Consider the following 15,424-nt stretch of genomic DNA (forward strand, 5'->3'; position numbering starts at 1 on the left):
ATTCATGCTGCCACTCTCGCTGATGCTACGCGCAGGACACTACCAATCCAATTTGAGGTCTACTATACTGAGTTGAGTAACATATTAGCGAAACAGAATATAAACGGGGTAACATATTCAAGTGGGTTCTAAATCTGATATAAGATGATGGTAGGCCCAGTCAAATAAATGGCCTTTACGACCATGTATGTATACTGGAGCCATGTTTTCCACGTGTCAGTTTTTAGAGACGGGTTGGTGTAATTACCAAAAAGAGAGAGAGGGTGGTGGTGGTTGGTGGAGAGGGGGCTCAAGCCGTGCCTGGATCTGGACCGGATCCTGCGCCTTCTGAAAGCACACCCTGTCTATGTTTGCAATTTCCAGCAGCAGCAAACAAGATTCATTGCTATTATCACAGATCAGACCAATATTGCTCCTGGTGCATCATATATATATATATATAAACGATCACCTAAACACGGAAGAGAACAGAAACCAAATCTATAAGTAATAATTTCTATATCCATATTGGAGAATGAAATGATGAAGCATATCAAATTGTAAGGCCACTCAGTCCCCCCAATAAGGGAGACAGTCAACTTATTAACAATGGTTTTACAAGGGGGTACGAGGAGTAACAAAGTCAAACAGCACCCATATATTGGACTCCGCAAAACTGTCAACCCTCAACCACTGCATTCCCTCAAAACAACTTTTCTTTTCCTTTTCACTTTTAGATCTCCCATACGGGATCTTCAACATTCCACAACTCAGTGCAAAAGTTCTTTTTCCCCAAAACCACCTTTCATAGGCTATATTCAACTTTATAACATATATACACTTTATAGACATTATAAAACATCAGGTCTCAGACATATGTACATTAGGAAGGATCTTTCATCTGAGTTCTCTTTCATCTCTATATCTACGCCGTCGTAAATGCCATTCTCTTATTCGTCGTTCTTTCTTTCAGAGCAACACATTTCATGCAAGCATAATCCAATTGCATGATGACATACAGCAAAATCAAAAATCTAGTATAGCTGGAAAAACAAACTTGTTGAACCATCACCATACGACCATATATCAGCTGCCCGAACCAAAGCCCTACATATAGGGCAAGTTCTTTCTCTCTCAAACCTGTAAATTTTCAGAATAGGCACACAAGTAAGTCTTCCCAATATCATAAACTAAGCTAGCAGCACTTCTAATAGATTGCAGACACAACAAAGGAACATTAAAAGAACTAGAATTAATACATGTTATGTAAACATAAAACTCATATAGTCATATGCATAAAAACACTTCTAAATGATATTCTAAAAATAAAAAGAGACCATAATATACAGCACCATTTCACAAGTAGGTTGGATTCATTTTATTTAAAACGTATAAATTTAAGAGGAAAGTAAGAAGCAGAAACAATTCCTCAAAAAATTTCAGCAATAACAGCATGTAGAATTTTATGCCTAACTTATTCTGGCTAGGTGCATAACCATCATATGCACATAACATTGTGCCTCCACTAGACCGGTATAAAGAATTCAAATTCAATGTATCTGTAGCTGGAAGCAGCATTAATTGTTCACTGTTCAACATCAGGAGGAAGCAGATCTGAAGTACATAATTATATGCAATTATGAAGTACATCTTATGGACTGTTATAATCGAACAATACATTTTTTTCTTGCTACCCCATGACACCTCTACAATAATGCATATCGTGCTGCAGCCTGCAGAGATACTAACTTTGCTCAGTGGAAGTTCATTTTTATACTAATTAATGGGTGGCAGTTTCCGGGGCATTCCGAATCCTAATATTTGATAATTAAAAAAATGAACATACAAAATGAAAGGAATAAAATTTTAATAGACAAGTCATTTTTGATTAATTGAGTCGTGCGATGTCATGAGCAGCTTTTGTCTCTAAGTCAGGTATTCGGATTTAGGCTCGGGTAAGATGTTCTCACCTCTACTCTTATGCAGAAATATGAAAGTCGTGCCATATCTTAGTCAAATTCTTTAAAAGGTTCAATTTAGCATTTCTTCACCAAAGTATTGGATCTTAATCAAATTCTTTAAAAGGTTCAATTTAGCACTTCTTCACCAAAGTATTGGATGGTAGAAGGGCCAAACCATGAGTAAAGTAAGTACAAAAGAATATTATTACAAATAATAGACATGCACATGGACATATATAATACTATGAAATTAGGTCCACAAACAAAAACTAATGTCAGAAACTAACCATTCTGAAACACAGTCTTCGCAGAAAACGTGTTTACAACACAACTGAACTGGAACATGCATCTTCTCCTGGCAAATAGCACATAAGTTTCCTGCATCATTTACCTGCAGTAGTGATTAACAAATTTAGCTTTGAATACCCAACAAATCTGGACTCAAACTTACGCCATCGAGCACTGTGCCAACTGTTATATGCTAGCAGTAATTTATCCTGATTTCATAAAACATGCTTAGGATATAGGAAGTCAATATGCAAACCTAAACTTGTATGAATACAAAAAGTCCAGTCCTTGTTCTTTAAATAGAGCAGATTACCAAATTCAGTTGGGAAGCATAAAACCAAAAAAACCATCAACTACAATTTACTAACCAAATTAGGATTGCAGCGCATCTACTTTCCACCAGAATGAGTCTAGATATTTATAAACATAGGATCGAGGTTGAAGAAAAAAAACAATGGCGAACACTTCAAACATGATAGTTTATGTACAGCCATAAAATGTTAGTTCTTTGGTTAATAATCATGGGATCTCAGGTAGTTTCCACTTTCCAGCATTATCTATAGAATTATAGATAATTAAAAATGTAACTTAATACCTGTTCTAGTGTAGCATAAGACCCGTAGTGCATTTCCTTCAGTGATAATGCCTTAAAGGCGGAAAAGAAGGATCGGACCTGCATTGAATCACACCAGAGTCTGATATAAAATAGGATAGAAAAGTAACCCATAGGGAGGCCGACTATGCAAAGTACGACTACTGATGTTGGCTAACCTTTTCAACAACTGTTGTTAGTTTGAATGTTAAGTAAAGCCCTGTTGTCAGTGATGAAAAAAGGCTTCCATAATCTTTGTTCAAAAAAAACCGATACCACACAGGTGCTGGCAACAGTGCACGATATAATAGCAATGTGTATTCAACTAGAGTCAGCAGTTGGCCCTGAAAGAAAAGGAAAAGAATTTTCCTGTCACATTCAGAAAGTTATAAAATTTGAGACCGTTAAATCTAGTTATTGGTTTAGTCAAGTTAAATGTAGCCGGCTTCAACGAACTATACCTGTCTACGAAAGTTATGGCCCTTGCCATTTCTGTAATACATTAGCAGAATAAATTTAAAAGCCATTGCTGCTTGCCGCACCATAGTATCTGGAGAGTTTATAAGTTTCAGAAAATATAGAAGAACAATCTTGTCGCACAGTATGTATGCGATCAGTAAATAAATGATAATTCTGCATTCTGTACCAAAGAAAATAAATAGGAAACAAACTTGAAAGGAGGTATCAATTACTCTATACCAGGTTGAAGAAAAATGTTGGACTAATACTAGCAATCTTTGCGCAATTACTTCATAAAAATTCCATCCAATTCAAATATCATGATACCAATCAGATTGTATTCAACTACTCCATTAACTTTAAATGAAACTACCATGCAACCTTTCTTACCTGGACACAGCAATGATCAGACTCTGGCAATGTGCGTGTGCTTTTTTACTCATAGAAGTGTGGAACGGGTACCTAAGACAATATAAAGAGTCGGGTAGCAGGACATGCACCTACATGCATATGACTATCACATGCAATGCATGAAGATATGCCTGTTTGATACAAATGTCACACATAATAGTATTTCTAGCAGGGGTAAAAAGTAATTCATACCATTGACTAAAATTGTGAATAATGCATGCCAAAATGGTGGTATTGCTTTTGGAGGGACCATGATTAATGGGTAAAAAATATCATCATTATGATACCACCAATAAATTCCAATAACATGGAGCAGAAATATCACAAAATATCCCACCAAAACTGCCAATTTCCTTCCCCCCTGCACCAGAAAGTGAAAAAAAAAAGAGGGAAGAAAATAGTGATCATCAAGCCTAGTAATGTACATATCTATCTGTGTAACATAGTTTTTCATCAACAGAAGAATGCGAAAAAATAGTGGATGAAATTAAGGTGTCAAATTAATAGAAATACTGGATTGTATATAGAAAGAAATCTCACCTTCAAAGCAGTTTGCTTCTTGAGAATATCATTTGACTTAAACATGAAAGCAGTTATGTATATTGTGACAAAGAATCCTGCATATTCATGGGAAACGACTAATTACTCTAAATTCAACGGAGAATAAAAAACAGTGCACGATGTGAACAAAGGACTTATTGGTAGAGATTTTCAATATTTCAGGGGAAAATTAGGATATGAATTAAAATAATTAAGACGCCACATTCAACAAAATAATAACACTAAGAGGTTGTTTACTTCACCAGTTTTCCAGAAGAAAAAAAATTTAGAAAATAGAAAATTCTGAATATAACTTGGATATTTTCTAAAATGAAAAAGAAGAATGAAAAACACGGTATTCTGATTTATAACTAGAAACGAGAAAAGTGTGGAAAACAACTTTTTATTGTTTTCTAATCTAAGAAAATAGAAAACACCTTAAACTCGCCCTATTCACTCACGTTCTACACACTTTCACTACCTTTTTATGTAAGATATACGCAAAATTAATATATTAATATATTGCTTTTTTATGTAACCAACATGAATAAATAAATATTATTAATAGTAATACAACTAATAATACATTTGTTTTAAAAATAGGCAAAATAGACTCGCATAAAATTTGAAAAATTTACATTAATGAGGTAGTCACAAATAAATTGTTAACATAATAATGCATAAAAGATGCTATATAATACAAATATTAAAAACTATAAAAGATAATTAATTAATTTAAAAATACGTTTTCATAATATAATTTTTGTTGACAATAACATTATTGACAATTGTTCATTGATTACATAAAAGAATTATATATTTTAAATTGAAAAGTGTTCTTATATATTTTTTACTTTTTGGTTTAAGTTGATTTGGAACATATTTTCTCATTTTTTAATAATTTTCTTAGAAATAGAAAAGTGGGAAAATTTTAGAGAATTTGGAAAAAGAAAACTGGAAATTTTTTTTTGTAAGTAAACAGCCCCTAACACTCTCCCGTTTTTCTTTTTCCAAATATCTCAACATCAATCATTTAATGCATTCCTTTTTTATTTATGAAAGAATAAAGGAAATCTAAATTAGGCATCTGTTTACTTTTCACTACCAACCTTCTAACTAGATTAAAAAAAACTCTTAAAGCAACTTCAATAGGGATTCAAAGAGGGGTGCAAAGTCCTCCTATGTGGCATGTCATTCTTGGGTGCCAACCTATTGGAGTGTCAAGGGTGCTTGAAGAGTACTTTTGGCACCCTCTTGGCACCCCTTCAATATAGCTAAAATCCAATTCTTGTAAGAAATATATATATATATCTTACCTCTTCAATTATATTTTATTTATTTATTTATCTAGTGTTGATTTTATTTGAGTGGGTGTGGGGACCATTTAAGCACCTTGAGAGGGTGCTAACTATTGAAGTTAAAGGATGCCAACTTTGACATGGATGAGAGATAAGTTACAAAATTAATATTTTAGGTGAGTTCACAAATTATTGGCACCCCCAATGGGCGCCTCTATTGAAGATGCGCCTCTATTGAAGATGCTCTTAAAGCAACTCCAACAGGTTAGCTATTTGAAATCCTAAACTAAAATTTAAGGAATCTTGTATAAATTAGAGCTTCAACAGCATCCTAGTAGATCTTAGTAGGTCTGTAAAAAGTTAGCATCCTTCACCCATACCTTATTTATAAGTACCCACTCGTGATTCCTTATCCTGTTTTAATATATAAAAAAATCATTTCTCTCTCATTCTCCATTTCACAAGCATAACTACAGTTTAAATATGATAATAAAATATTACTAGAATACACTTATAAAGAATAAAGAATGTTGTTGGAGTTGAGTTACAATAGAATTTCCTAAAACACTAGGATTCATTTTTATAATAATATTTTTAAGAAACATGCTAAGAATCTATTGGAGTTGCTCTTACAAGTCCACAAGTAGGTGAATATTCAATTTGTCGCAACAAACATGTAACGGGATAAAACATCTCACGATTTTAAAAAACAATTAAAACTGAAATAGAAGAATTACATTAAAAGGGTTTATACTACCTAACTCTTAATATCAATTTTAAACATATTCTTAAACAAATTGAAATTAACTCCAACAATTTCAACATTGAAAGATGGACAAATGAACTATTTTATGTCTTTTAGTCAACCTCACACTAAAAGTCAAAAATATTATTTCACCTAGTCCATGCGGTGTTTAATCTCAAATTCTGGTTTGTACATTTATCTGAAAATATGACACTGAGTTAGGGGAACATCCATAAAGTCAACATCTATTTCTCGTACATAATGTCTAAAAGAAAACAATATGACTAGTGGCTGTAAGCTACTCAATGACAATACTGTGTATCTATCATTCCTGATAAATATGACTAGTGGCTGTAAGCTACTCAATGACAATACTGTGTATCTATCATTCCTGATACCTAAATATAATTAAAGTTTAATAATTTGATTATGGTGTTTCCAAGCCACACTTCAGAAACGAAAAGAGTGAAATTGAGTATTAGGACAAACAGATAATCTACAATGATTGATAGGTGAACGAAAATCAGTGGGAAATGAAGAAGAAAAAGAAGAGAGTACATTTCAAGTATACCTTGCAAGTGCTGTCGAATAAAGACGAGCAACAAGAGCAAAGAAAAGGGAATAATCTGCTCAATCAACCTGGCGGCGTGCTGTAAATCGTAGCGCTGTTGGTTGGGTGTACGAGAAGCATCATCACCGGAATTGGAATTGGAATGATCATTACTACTACTAGTAATCGGGGAATGGTTAAGCCCTAATTCATGATCAGGTTGATTCCGGTCTTGGCCAGGCACAATACGAATAGAAACCTCGTCAGGGGGGTTAGGGTTTAGAGGAGGAGTAACAGGAGAGTAGTGAGAGAGAATAGTAGAGAGAGGAGCTTGTAAGAATCGAAAGGAGGAGAGAAAGAGTGTTGAGTATCTGCTTCCTCTTCTAATACTAGTTGTTGGATTGGTGTTTTGTGTTGGAGGTGTGGATATATTATTATTATTATTATTATTATTATTATTATTATTATTATTATTATTATTATTATTATTATTATTATTGTTGTTAGGGTTTGTGTATGTAGTTGTGCTTGTGGTTTGTGATGGTGATGATGATGAGAAGGATGAAGATTCCATTGTTGCTGTGTGCGTCAAACAGAATGTTTGTTTTGTTTAGTTTATATTAATTATGATGATGTATGATGATGTTTGGGAGGAGAAAACCTCACATTCTGGTCAGAGGAGAAAGAGAGAGAGATTAGGGGTGTGTTTAGGAGATGTTTATTTTACTAGACATCAACAATAAGAGATGGTAAAATCCGCGGTTCAACCTGCTCGAACTCGAACTCGCCCCGATCCGTTTTTTTACCGTTTAAATTTGATTCGTAACGGGGTGAATTAAATTCGGCACGGACCGTGAACAGTTACTTTGTTTTGTTTAGTTTTCATTAATTGTGATGATGTTTGGGAGGAGAAAACCTCATATTCTGGTTACAGGAGAAAGAGAGAGAGATATTAGGGGTGTATTTGGGAGATGTTTATTTTACTGACGCCCAACAATCAAAGATGGCCAAATCGGCGGTTCAACCCGCTCGAACTCGCCCCGACCCGTTTTTTTACCCGTCTAAATTTGATTCTTAACTGGGTGAATGAAATTCGGCACGGACCGTGAACAATTATGAGACGAATACGAGTCTGATATATGTTAAACATGGTTCGGCACGGCACGGCATGACACGGGAAGCCGACATGGCATGAACTCGAACCGGCATGTTTAACCCGTAAGACCCACCAGCCCATCTGACCCGCCAACCCGTGCAACCCGCCAGCCCGGAACGAACCGTGAACGTCTTCACATCTTACTCGTCGTCTTGTCCTTAGTCCCCGTCTGCATTCAACGTCCAAAGTTACAGAATTCAATGCAACTTTCCTGCTCCTGCAAAGTTGCAGGCTCCACCACCACTGTCCTGTAGAAACTGAATTTCTGCAAAGTTGTTCAGCAACGAGTCACGGGACCTTCTAATAGCTCTCTTATTCAACAGACTTCTAATGTCTCTTTTTTCTCTCCATTTAAAATACACTCACTCCACTCAACTCTCCTCATTGCACTCTCTTTTCTCTAAAATCTCTCTTTAAATTCTTCTCTATTTTCTATCACTCAACTGTACTACACTTTCAATTCTTTTTTGTTTAATCGTCTCAGCTCAAGTCTACACTGCACTGCACTCTGTTTATTTTATTTAATTTAGTAACTATTCCGGCAATAATTTTCTGGAGAGCTTAAAAAAATTCGAGCATAAATTTCAAAATGAATTCAAAAGATGGAAGAAGGAAGGGGCACAATTTCATCACATGGTTCAACCCAAGCAACAAGCATGAGACCTCCCTGCAGGCCATGCAACCCGGTAAATTATTATCCATTTTTTATATTTTTAAAAATAAATTTGCTTAAATTTGTTATTAAGAATTTATTATTTTTCTGTTTTTACAACTCATCTAAATGTTACAATGTTACAATATTGATGGGGGTTAGTAAGTAGTATACATGGAAGTTAAAGAATTCTTAGAAATCTAATGTTGTGTTTTCACAATTTAAGTAATGTAGTTGCCTTCTTTATAATTTTGATTGATAAATTATTGTTAGTCTGACATCTTTGTAAGTTGCATTATCTTAGTGATAGTGGCTAATGATTGCTCTAGTAATATTTAAAAGCTTAATAAGATATCTAACCTTATCTGACCCCTACCCCGCAAATCTAAAAGAAAATCAGTATGTAAATTTTTGTAGAGAGAACGGGTTACTGCCAAAAAAGTGGGGTATTGATTGTCCCACGAGATAGAGTTCGACTTATAAATTACTATGTGATTCAATTAAATATAAGGTAGTTATCACGGAGTTGTATAATTATGATCCAAGAAACCAAATGGAGGATAGATTGATTAATGAATCTCAGTGGGCATTTGTTAGGTCCAAAAGGTATATACAGAGGGGGGTGGATGTATGTTTTTTGTTTTCTTCAATTAACTGCAGCGGAATATCAAAACTAAAACGAAATAAACACACACAGAGATTCTGAGTAAATATTCTTTTTATTCAAAAGTATAAATACCCAGAGATTTGCTTACAACTCCAAATGCAAAGATTTGAAGCTACAAATATAAAAAGAACCAAAGCAACAAGCTAAATCTATGGTTCTTCTTATCACTCTAAAAATATAAAACTCTTATCAAAAGATATTAAATACAATCAAGGGAGCTTTAAATAATGAGTGTTACAAGTTTGTAAGGCTTTAAATGGTGTGGAACAAATTGGACATAGTAATTTAAATCAATACAGCTTGCAAAAACATTTACTTGCGTCCTTGAAACTTCACTTTAATTTACTTGCGAACAGTGAGATAAATTGCCGTAGAGGATTTGAGTACATTTACTTGCGACTCATGTTGTACCTTGTACATGACTTGGTTTATTTTCCTAATTTGCAAGTTTCTGTGACCTCAACATGTACAGGGTCGCTTCTTTTACTTAGCCAATATTTTGCTCACCATGCTGACTTACCTGCGACTCACTTAGACTTAATTGCCTTTGGAGATTTGAGCTGTATCATTTTATTTGCGACTTAGTTGTGGTAGTGGTACCACACTTAGTTTCTCCTGATTTGCAAGAGTTACTTGCGACTTCTTCCTATTTATTTATTCCATGTACAACACTTAATTTATTTTATTGATCAAACTTAGTTGCGACCTCTCCTACTTGTACTGTTTTTGCCTTTGTACACGACTATTTGATTATTTTTATACTAAACTCCAAGTCACGCTAGGCAGCATGGAAGGGTGTATCACGCGCTGCAGCACAGCAACAACCTGTGTAGTGCCATATGGTTTGAAGACCACGTGCTTCCCTTTTACTGCACTTAAATCACAAATTTGACCTGCCATTCTTCTTTTATAACTATGTAAACATAGTTGTACTGGTTTCTTTTCTTTTACTTGTTCACCGAAGTAGTAGCTTTCTAGGCGGGTCCCGCGAGGAATGTATGCAAGTGAACAAAGACAAGCTGCCATTTGATTTCTTTTCTTTGCAATCTCTGTATTTATTTCTTTTGGTTTGTTTTTGTTTAATTAATAAACAAACAAGCACCCAAATGAGTCCATGCATGTAAGAGTCCTGAACTCGAGTTAAGAAAAGAAAAATCAGTTATTGAATAAATAAATCCTGTAAATCCTCGACCTGTAGTCCTCTGTATCTTCAAGCCTTTTAATCTCCGGTTTTTCGTACTTTAAAATATTTCCAGTCAAGCAAACTGCGAGGTGGTTAGTGTCGTATTACTATCCGTTTGATCTCAAGTTCTACGTCAAGCTAACGACGTAAAACAAGCACTTCTTCGGAGGCAACCCAAGTTTTTTGTACATTAGTAAGTAGAGGAAGCAAGAAGAAAAGAGAAAATCACAAAAAAATCAGAAAAAGAAAAAAATTTAGGGCCAACTTCAGAAGCCTAGCACGCCCGCGCTGTGCGCGCGGCCGCGCTGGTTCCACAGAAGCACGGCACGCCCGCGCTGTGACAGCGCGCGGCCGCGCCGGTTTGGCAGAAGTAGCGCACGCCCGCGATGTCCCAGTGCGCGCCCGCGCCGTATCCCGTCTCTGGAAAAAAATAAAAGGCAGTTTAAGGGGGGAAACGGGAATTTTGTCCCAAAATCAATTCCCAACCGAATTTTACTCCCCCACATCCCATAATTCCCTCTCCAAATCAAACCCATTACTCTCATTATTCTATAGCCAAATACCACTTCTATTCCATATATAATTCTCTTTTCACCACCTATATATACATATACCCCATACACAAACTTCTTCACCAATTCACAACTTCTCAAACAAAAATTCTCTCTCAAACACAACTCTTATTCTCTCTAATCAATTTCCATGGCACCCAAGAGACAAAGAACACAAGTTAGCAACAGCACCACTGATTCATCTAGTGTGGGTGGTGTAAGGCCAAGGTTCTCTACTCCTGAGGCTGAAGCGGAGTATACTAGGCTTCTTTCAAAGCCAATCATCAAGAAGCGAGGTTTTTTTCCACCACTCAAGGATGGTAAGTTATTGGAGACCATTCAGGATATGGGATGGGTTTCTTTTTGTGAAGAACCCGCTGCTGTACCCATGAGTGTTGTACGGGAATGTTTTGCTAACGCAAAGGTGGAGAAGAATGGTTTCACAATGGTTAGGGGGATGAAAGTGGATTATAGTGCATGAGCAATAAGGAGGGTAATTAATCAGCCCAAGAAAAAGCCCAATCAAGACGTTTGGAATGATAAGACTCCGGAGGACTTTGACTTGGATTTGATTGTGGCTACCCTTTGTGTGCCTAAGACTCGTAGGACGTTCAAGAGAGGCACAACTCATTACGCCACATTCCCTGCTTCTTGTATGAGCAGATTTGGTCGTGCTTGAATGCCTTTATTTATGCTAATATTCTGCCATCATCTCATATGCATAAGGTTACGGTGGAGCGAGCACGCTTATTGTGGGGTATTCTGAAGGATGATTATGTGGACATTGGTAGGATTATTCATCATGCTATTCTGAGATTTTTTAGAGGGAGCATTACAGGGTTCTATACCCTATGAGTCCATTATGATGAGGTTGTGTGCGGCAGTTCGTGTTCGTTGGGCCGCGCATGAGCAACTTCAGCTCCCTAGTGTTTCCATTGATAGTTTGATTATATTGCACATGGTGGAGTGGTATAGTGGTAAGCCCGATCCTAAGGGGCTTGATTATTCATTTCATTTGAATCCGGGCAAGCGTCCAGCTGATCAGTATTATGCTGGTAGGACAAAGAAAGCCCTTGAAGCAGGATGGAGAGCTCAATTGGGTGATGAGATAGAGCCGCCACAGTTAAAGGAACCGTCAAAGAATGGCAATACGCAGTACAGGCGTCTGGCGAGGAGGATGGATGCTTTGCATGACATCCACAGCAGGCTCGCACGAGACCTCTCCCAAGCATTGGGGACAGCTTTTAGAGCCACCGGTGTTGACATCCAGTGGCCATTTTTTGGTGAGGATTCCGTGTATCTGCCTCTGGACACACCTGACACTCCACCCGTTGAGGGTGAGGAGCCTGACTCTGATTAGGTATGGCTGAATTCCTTACTAGTACCTTCACTGAGGACGGTGAATATTTTAAGCTTGGGGATAGTAGTTGAAGGAATAGTTTGTGTGAGTGTCATATAGTTGTATATTCATGATAGTTTAGTTCATATAGTTTGCATATTTTGCCATGTAGTTTTTTTTAATAGTTTTGATGTTAGTTTGTTCATATAGTTTATGCATTTACATTATAACATGATCCCTTAGATAATTTTTCCAGTTTACTTGTGATATTGATGTTGGTGTAGTGATAACGTGTTTAGAGATATTAAGTCATATTAAGTTGATTTGCATGCTAGAGACACTTGTATTTCACTAAGTCTTATAGGTTGCTTAAGTGTTAGATCATGATCATGATTTGTTTGTTTGTCGAGGTTTAATCGCTTGTTTATATTTAAAATTTAGGATATTCTCTTAATAAGAAAATAACATGGATTTTTAGAAATTGGAGAATAATTGGATTTCATTGCTAGTTATTGTGGCTAGGTGTCAAATGGCTAGTAGCCGACTCATATTTATATGAGTAGTCTAGAGTTGAACGAGATGGAGCGAAACGCACTCGTTCAGAAAAAGAGAAAAAAAAGAAGAACAGAATAAGTGTTATGTATAATTGATCACGAGTGGGCTCTTTAGTACTCGATTTATTAAGTTCTTAGGGGACTTTGTGCCTAGTGACTTAAGGCTTTTATAGTCTAGGATCCGCTAACCTAACGCTTGCTACATGGGTACTATTGTATAAGTCTTTGTGGACCTCACTCATTGCACGGTCAAATAAGCATAGATGTGTTATTTTGTTTTGAATAAAAGCTTGAATCCATTTAAAACTCCAATATAAGAATTGAAGTGTTATAAGTTATTTTGAGTCTAGCTTTTTATTTTATTTATAACCTTGCGATTGCCTTGATGAGTAGTGAGTCATGATTAGTGATCTAGTTGCGGTAGTATATCTGTAAGCATCTTCACACACGCACGTCTCTAGTTTGTACGTTGATTTATATGAATTGATTGATCTTCATGCGAGTAACTGCATTTGTTGATATGTTGCTTGTTGAGTAGTTGAGTTATTCTAGTGGGATCGTTGCATTCATATAGTAGCATTCATGCATTTTTTATTTCTTGTTCTTTGAGTCTGTTTATGCTTGAGGACAAGCATCGATTCAAGTTTGGGGTATGTTGAGTGGCATTTATGACACTTTATTATGCTCTAATAAGCTTCGAATTGATGCATTTGCACTCAAGTTGTTAAGTGTTTTAACGTGTTTTCTAGTATTTTTGCATTTCAGGCATTATCTAGGTAATCAGGTGAATTAGCATTGTTTTGATACTAATATGGTGTCCAGGTGTTGTTGGAATAAAAGCTTATGGAAAGCCAGCTCGAAGCAGCAGGAAAAAGATGAAATCTGAGTTTTTCCCAGAAGGACGGCGCACTCGCGCTGTGATAGCGCGCAGCCGCCCCGGGGTTCCAGAAAGACAGCGCACCCGCGCTGTGATAACGTGCGACCGCGCCTGTGCCGAATTCAAGAATCATGTTTCTACTTTGATTCTAAAAGGGAAGACTTCCATATTGTTTAGGGTTGCTATATATATATTCAAATAAGGTCGTTTTTAATAGAGAGACGTACCAGAGCACAAGGAGAGCCGTAAGAAGACCGTTTTAGCACAGATTCAATGAAGACGAAGAAGATCTTATTTTTACTTGTGAATCTTTGTTTTAAGTTATAACTTGGATGCTAGTCTTCTTATTTTGTGAACCTTACTCTTGTTTCGTACCTGGTTTTATTAATTCCTTATAAAGACTACATTTATTATACCATGCTTTTATCGGAACCCACATTGATGATGAGTCCGATTATGGGCTAATCGTTATCATGGGGTTCTAGCGGATTTATGTATGGATTTTTTTAGTTAAATTGTTTGTATGCCTTAGTATGTGGTGATTGTATGATAGCCTAGTATTGGTTGTGCTTATTCGTCTTATAAGAGTCGCGAACTTGTAAGATAGCGTGTTAATTCTTAATGAAGCGACAGTGAATTTAAGGATTTAGAACTTGCCATGCTAGCATAGGTTCATGTGTTATTGTTATGCATGATTCGTAGGTAATTTTACCCATCTTACTTGCCCAGTGTAATCATGATAGATAACTTGTGCTTTAAACCTTTAGGTTGTCAAATTCTACAGACATGTAGGGTCTTAATTTAATTGGTGTCTATTCAGCTTCCATCTTTTTTGTGGATGTCTGTTAGTATGTTCTTCGTGCAACGACAGTTGGCGATTAGCAGTTTCGTGTTATATGATTAGTATCATCACCATTGCATGCTAAGATTAAGAACAATAAGGCTATTGAATGAAGTATTTAATGAAGTTAGAATCCCATGTTTGTCTCATATAATTCACTAACAATCTTTACTCTCTTAGTATAATTATTAATATAATCATTAGTATAACTCGTAGTATAAACAACCCAAAATTGTTATCGTCTTAGCATCGGATAATAGCCATATCATCGGTGCATAGGTGCATAAATTACATAAGTTAACCAATTCAGTCTCTATGGGAATGAACTAGAAAAGATTTTATATTACTTGCGAACGCGTATACTTGTGTGAATTATTAGCAGCGTGTTTTGCCCTAACAAATACCAAACCAGTCAAGTCAAAACCAACAAATCCAAAATAAGATCTACACACCAGAAGCACTCCCAGACTCCGTACAACCAAAATCAACAACAAAACTTACTAATCTAACGGACCAGATCTTTATATCGATCAACAAGCTCTGATACCAATTGTTAGGTCCAAAAGGTACATACAGAGGGGGGTGAATGTATATTTTTTGTTTTCTTAAATTTATTGCAGCGGAATATCAAAACTAAAATGAAATAAACACATAAAGATTTTGGGTAAATATTCTTTTTATTCAAAAGTATAAATACCCGGAGGTTTGCTTACAACTCCAAATACAAATATTTGAAGCTACAAATATAAAAAAATCAAAGCAACAAGCTATAAATCTAGGG

At 35.9% G+C, this 15,424-nt stretch overlaps 1 protein-coding gene across 1 annotated transcript; it reads right to left on the minus strand.

Annotated features, from left to right (window-relative positions):
* Positions 1–481: 481 nt before the first annotated feature.
* Positions 482–7,460, minus strand: LOC141713274 (uncharacterized). Its single transcript, XM_074516602.1, has 8 exons — positions 6,845–7,460; positions 4,231–4,307; positions 3,883–4,051; positions 3,282–3,370; positions 3,000–3,164; positions 2,824–2,901; positions 2,228–2,331; positions 482–1,119 (listed from the first exon to the last, which is right to left on the minus strand). The coding sequence occupies exons 1-8, from the start codon at positions 7,395–7,397 to the stop codon at positions 1,014–1,016; spliced, it is 1,341 nt and encodes a 446-aa protein (XP_074372703.1). The 5' UTR covers positions 7,398–7,460; the 3' UTR covers positions 482–1,013.
* Positions 7,461–15,424: the final 7,964 nt, after the last annotated feature.

The sequence above is a fragment of the Apium graveolens genome, chromosome 3 (assembly GCF_009905375.1).
Source record: "Apium graveolens cultivar Ventura chromosome 3, ASM990537v1, whole genome shotgun sequence".
Taxonomy (NCBI): Eukaryota; Viridiplantae; Streptophyta; class Magnoliopsida; order Apiales; family Apiaceae; genus Apium; species Apium graveolens.

What these genes read in the sequence shown, in the direction of transcription:
- LOC141713274 (XM_074516602.1), bottom strand. Translation starts at nt 7,397, where the DNA reads ATGGAATCTTCATCCTTCTCATCATCATCACCATCACAAACCACAAGC. An exon ending in ATTCACAATTTTAGTCAATG is followed by an intron (nt 3,371 to 3,882) that starts GTATGAATTACT and finishes TAAACTCTCCAG; the next exon opens with ATACTATGGTGCGGCAAGCA. An exon ending in GCCATAACTTTCGTAGACAG is followed by an intron (nt 3,165 to 3,281) that starts GTATAGTTCGTT and finishes CTTTTCTTTCAG; the next exon opens with GGCCAACTGCTGACTCTAGT.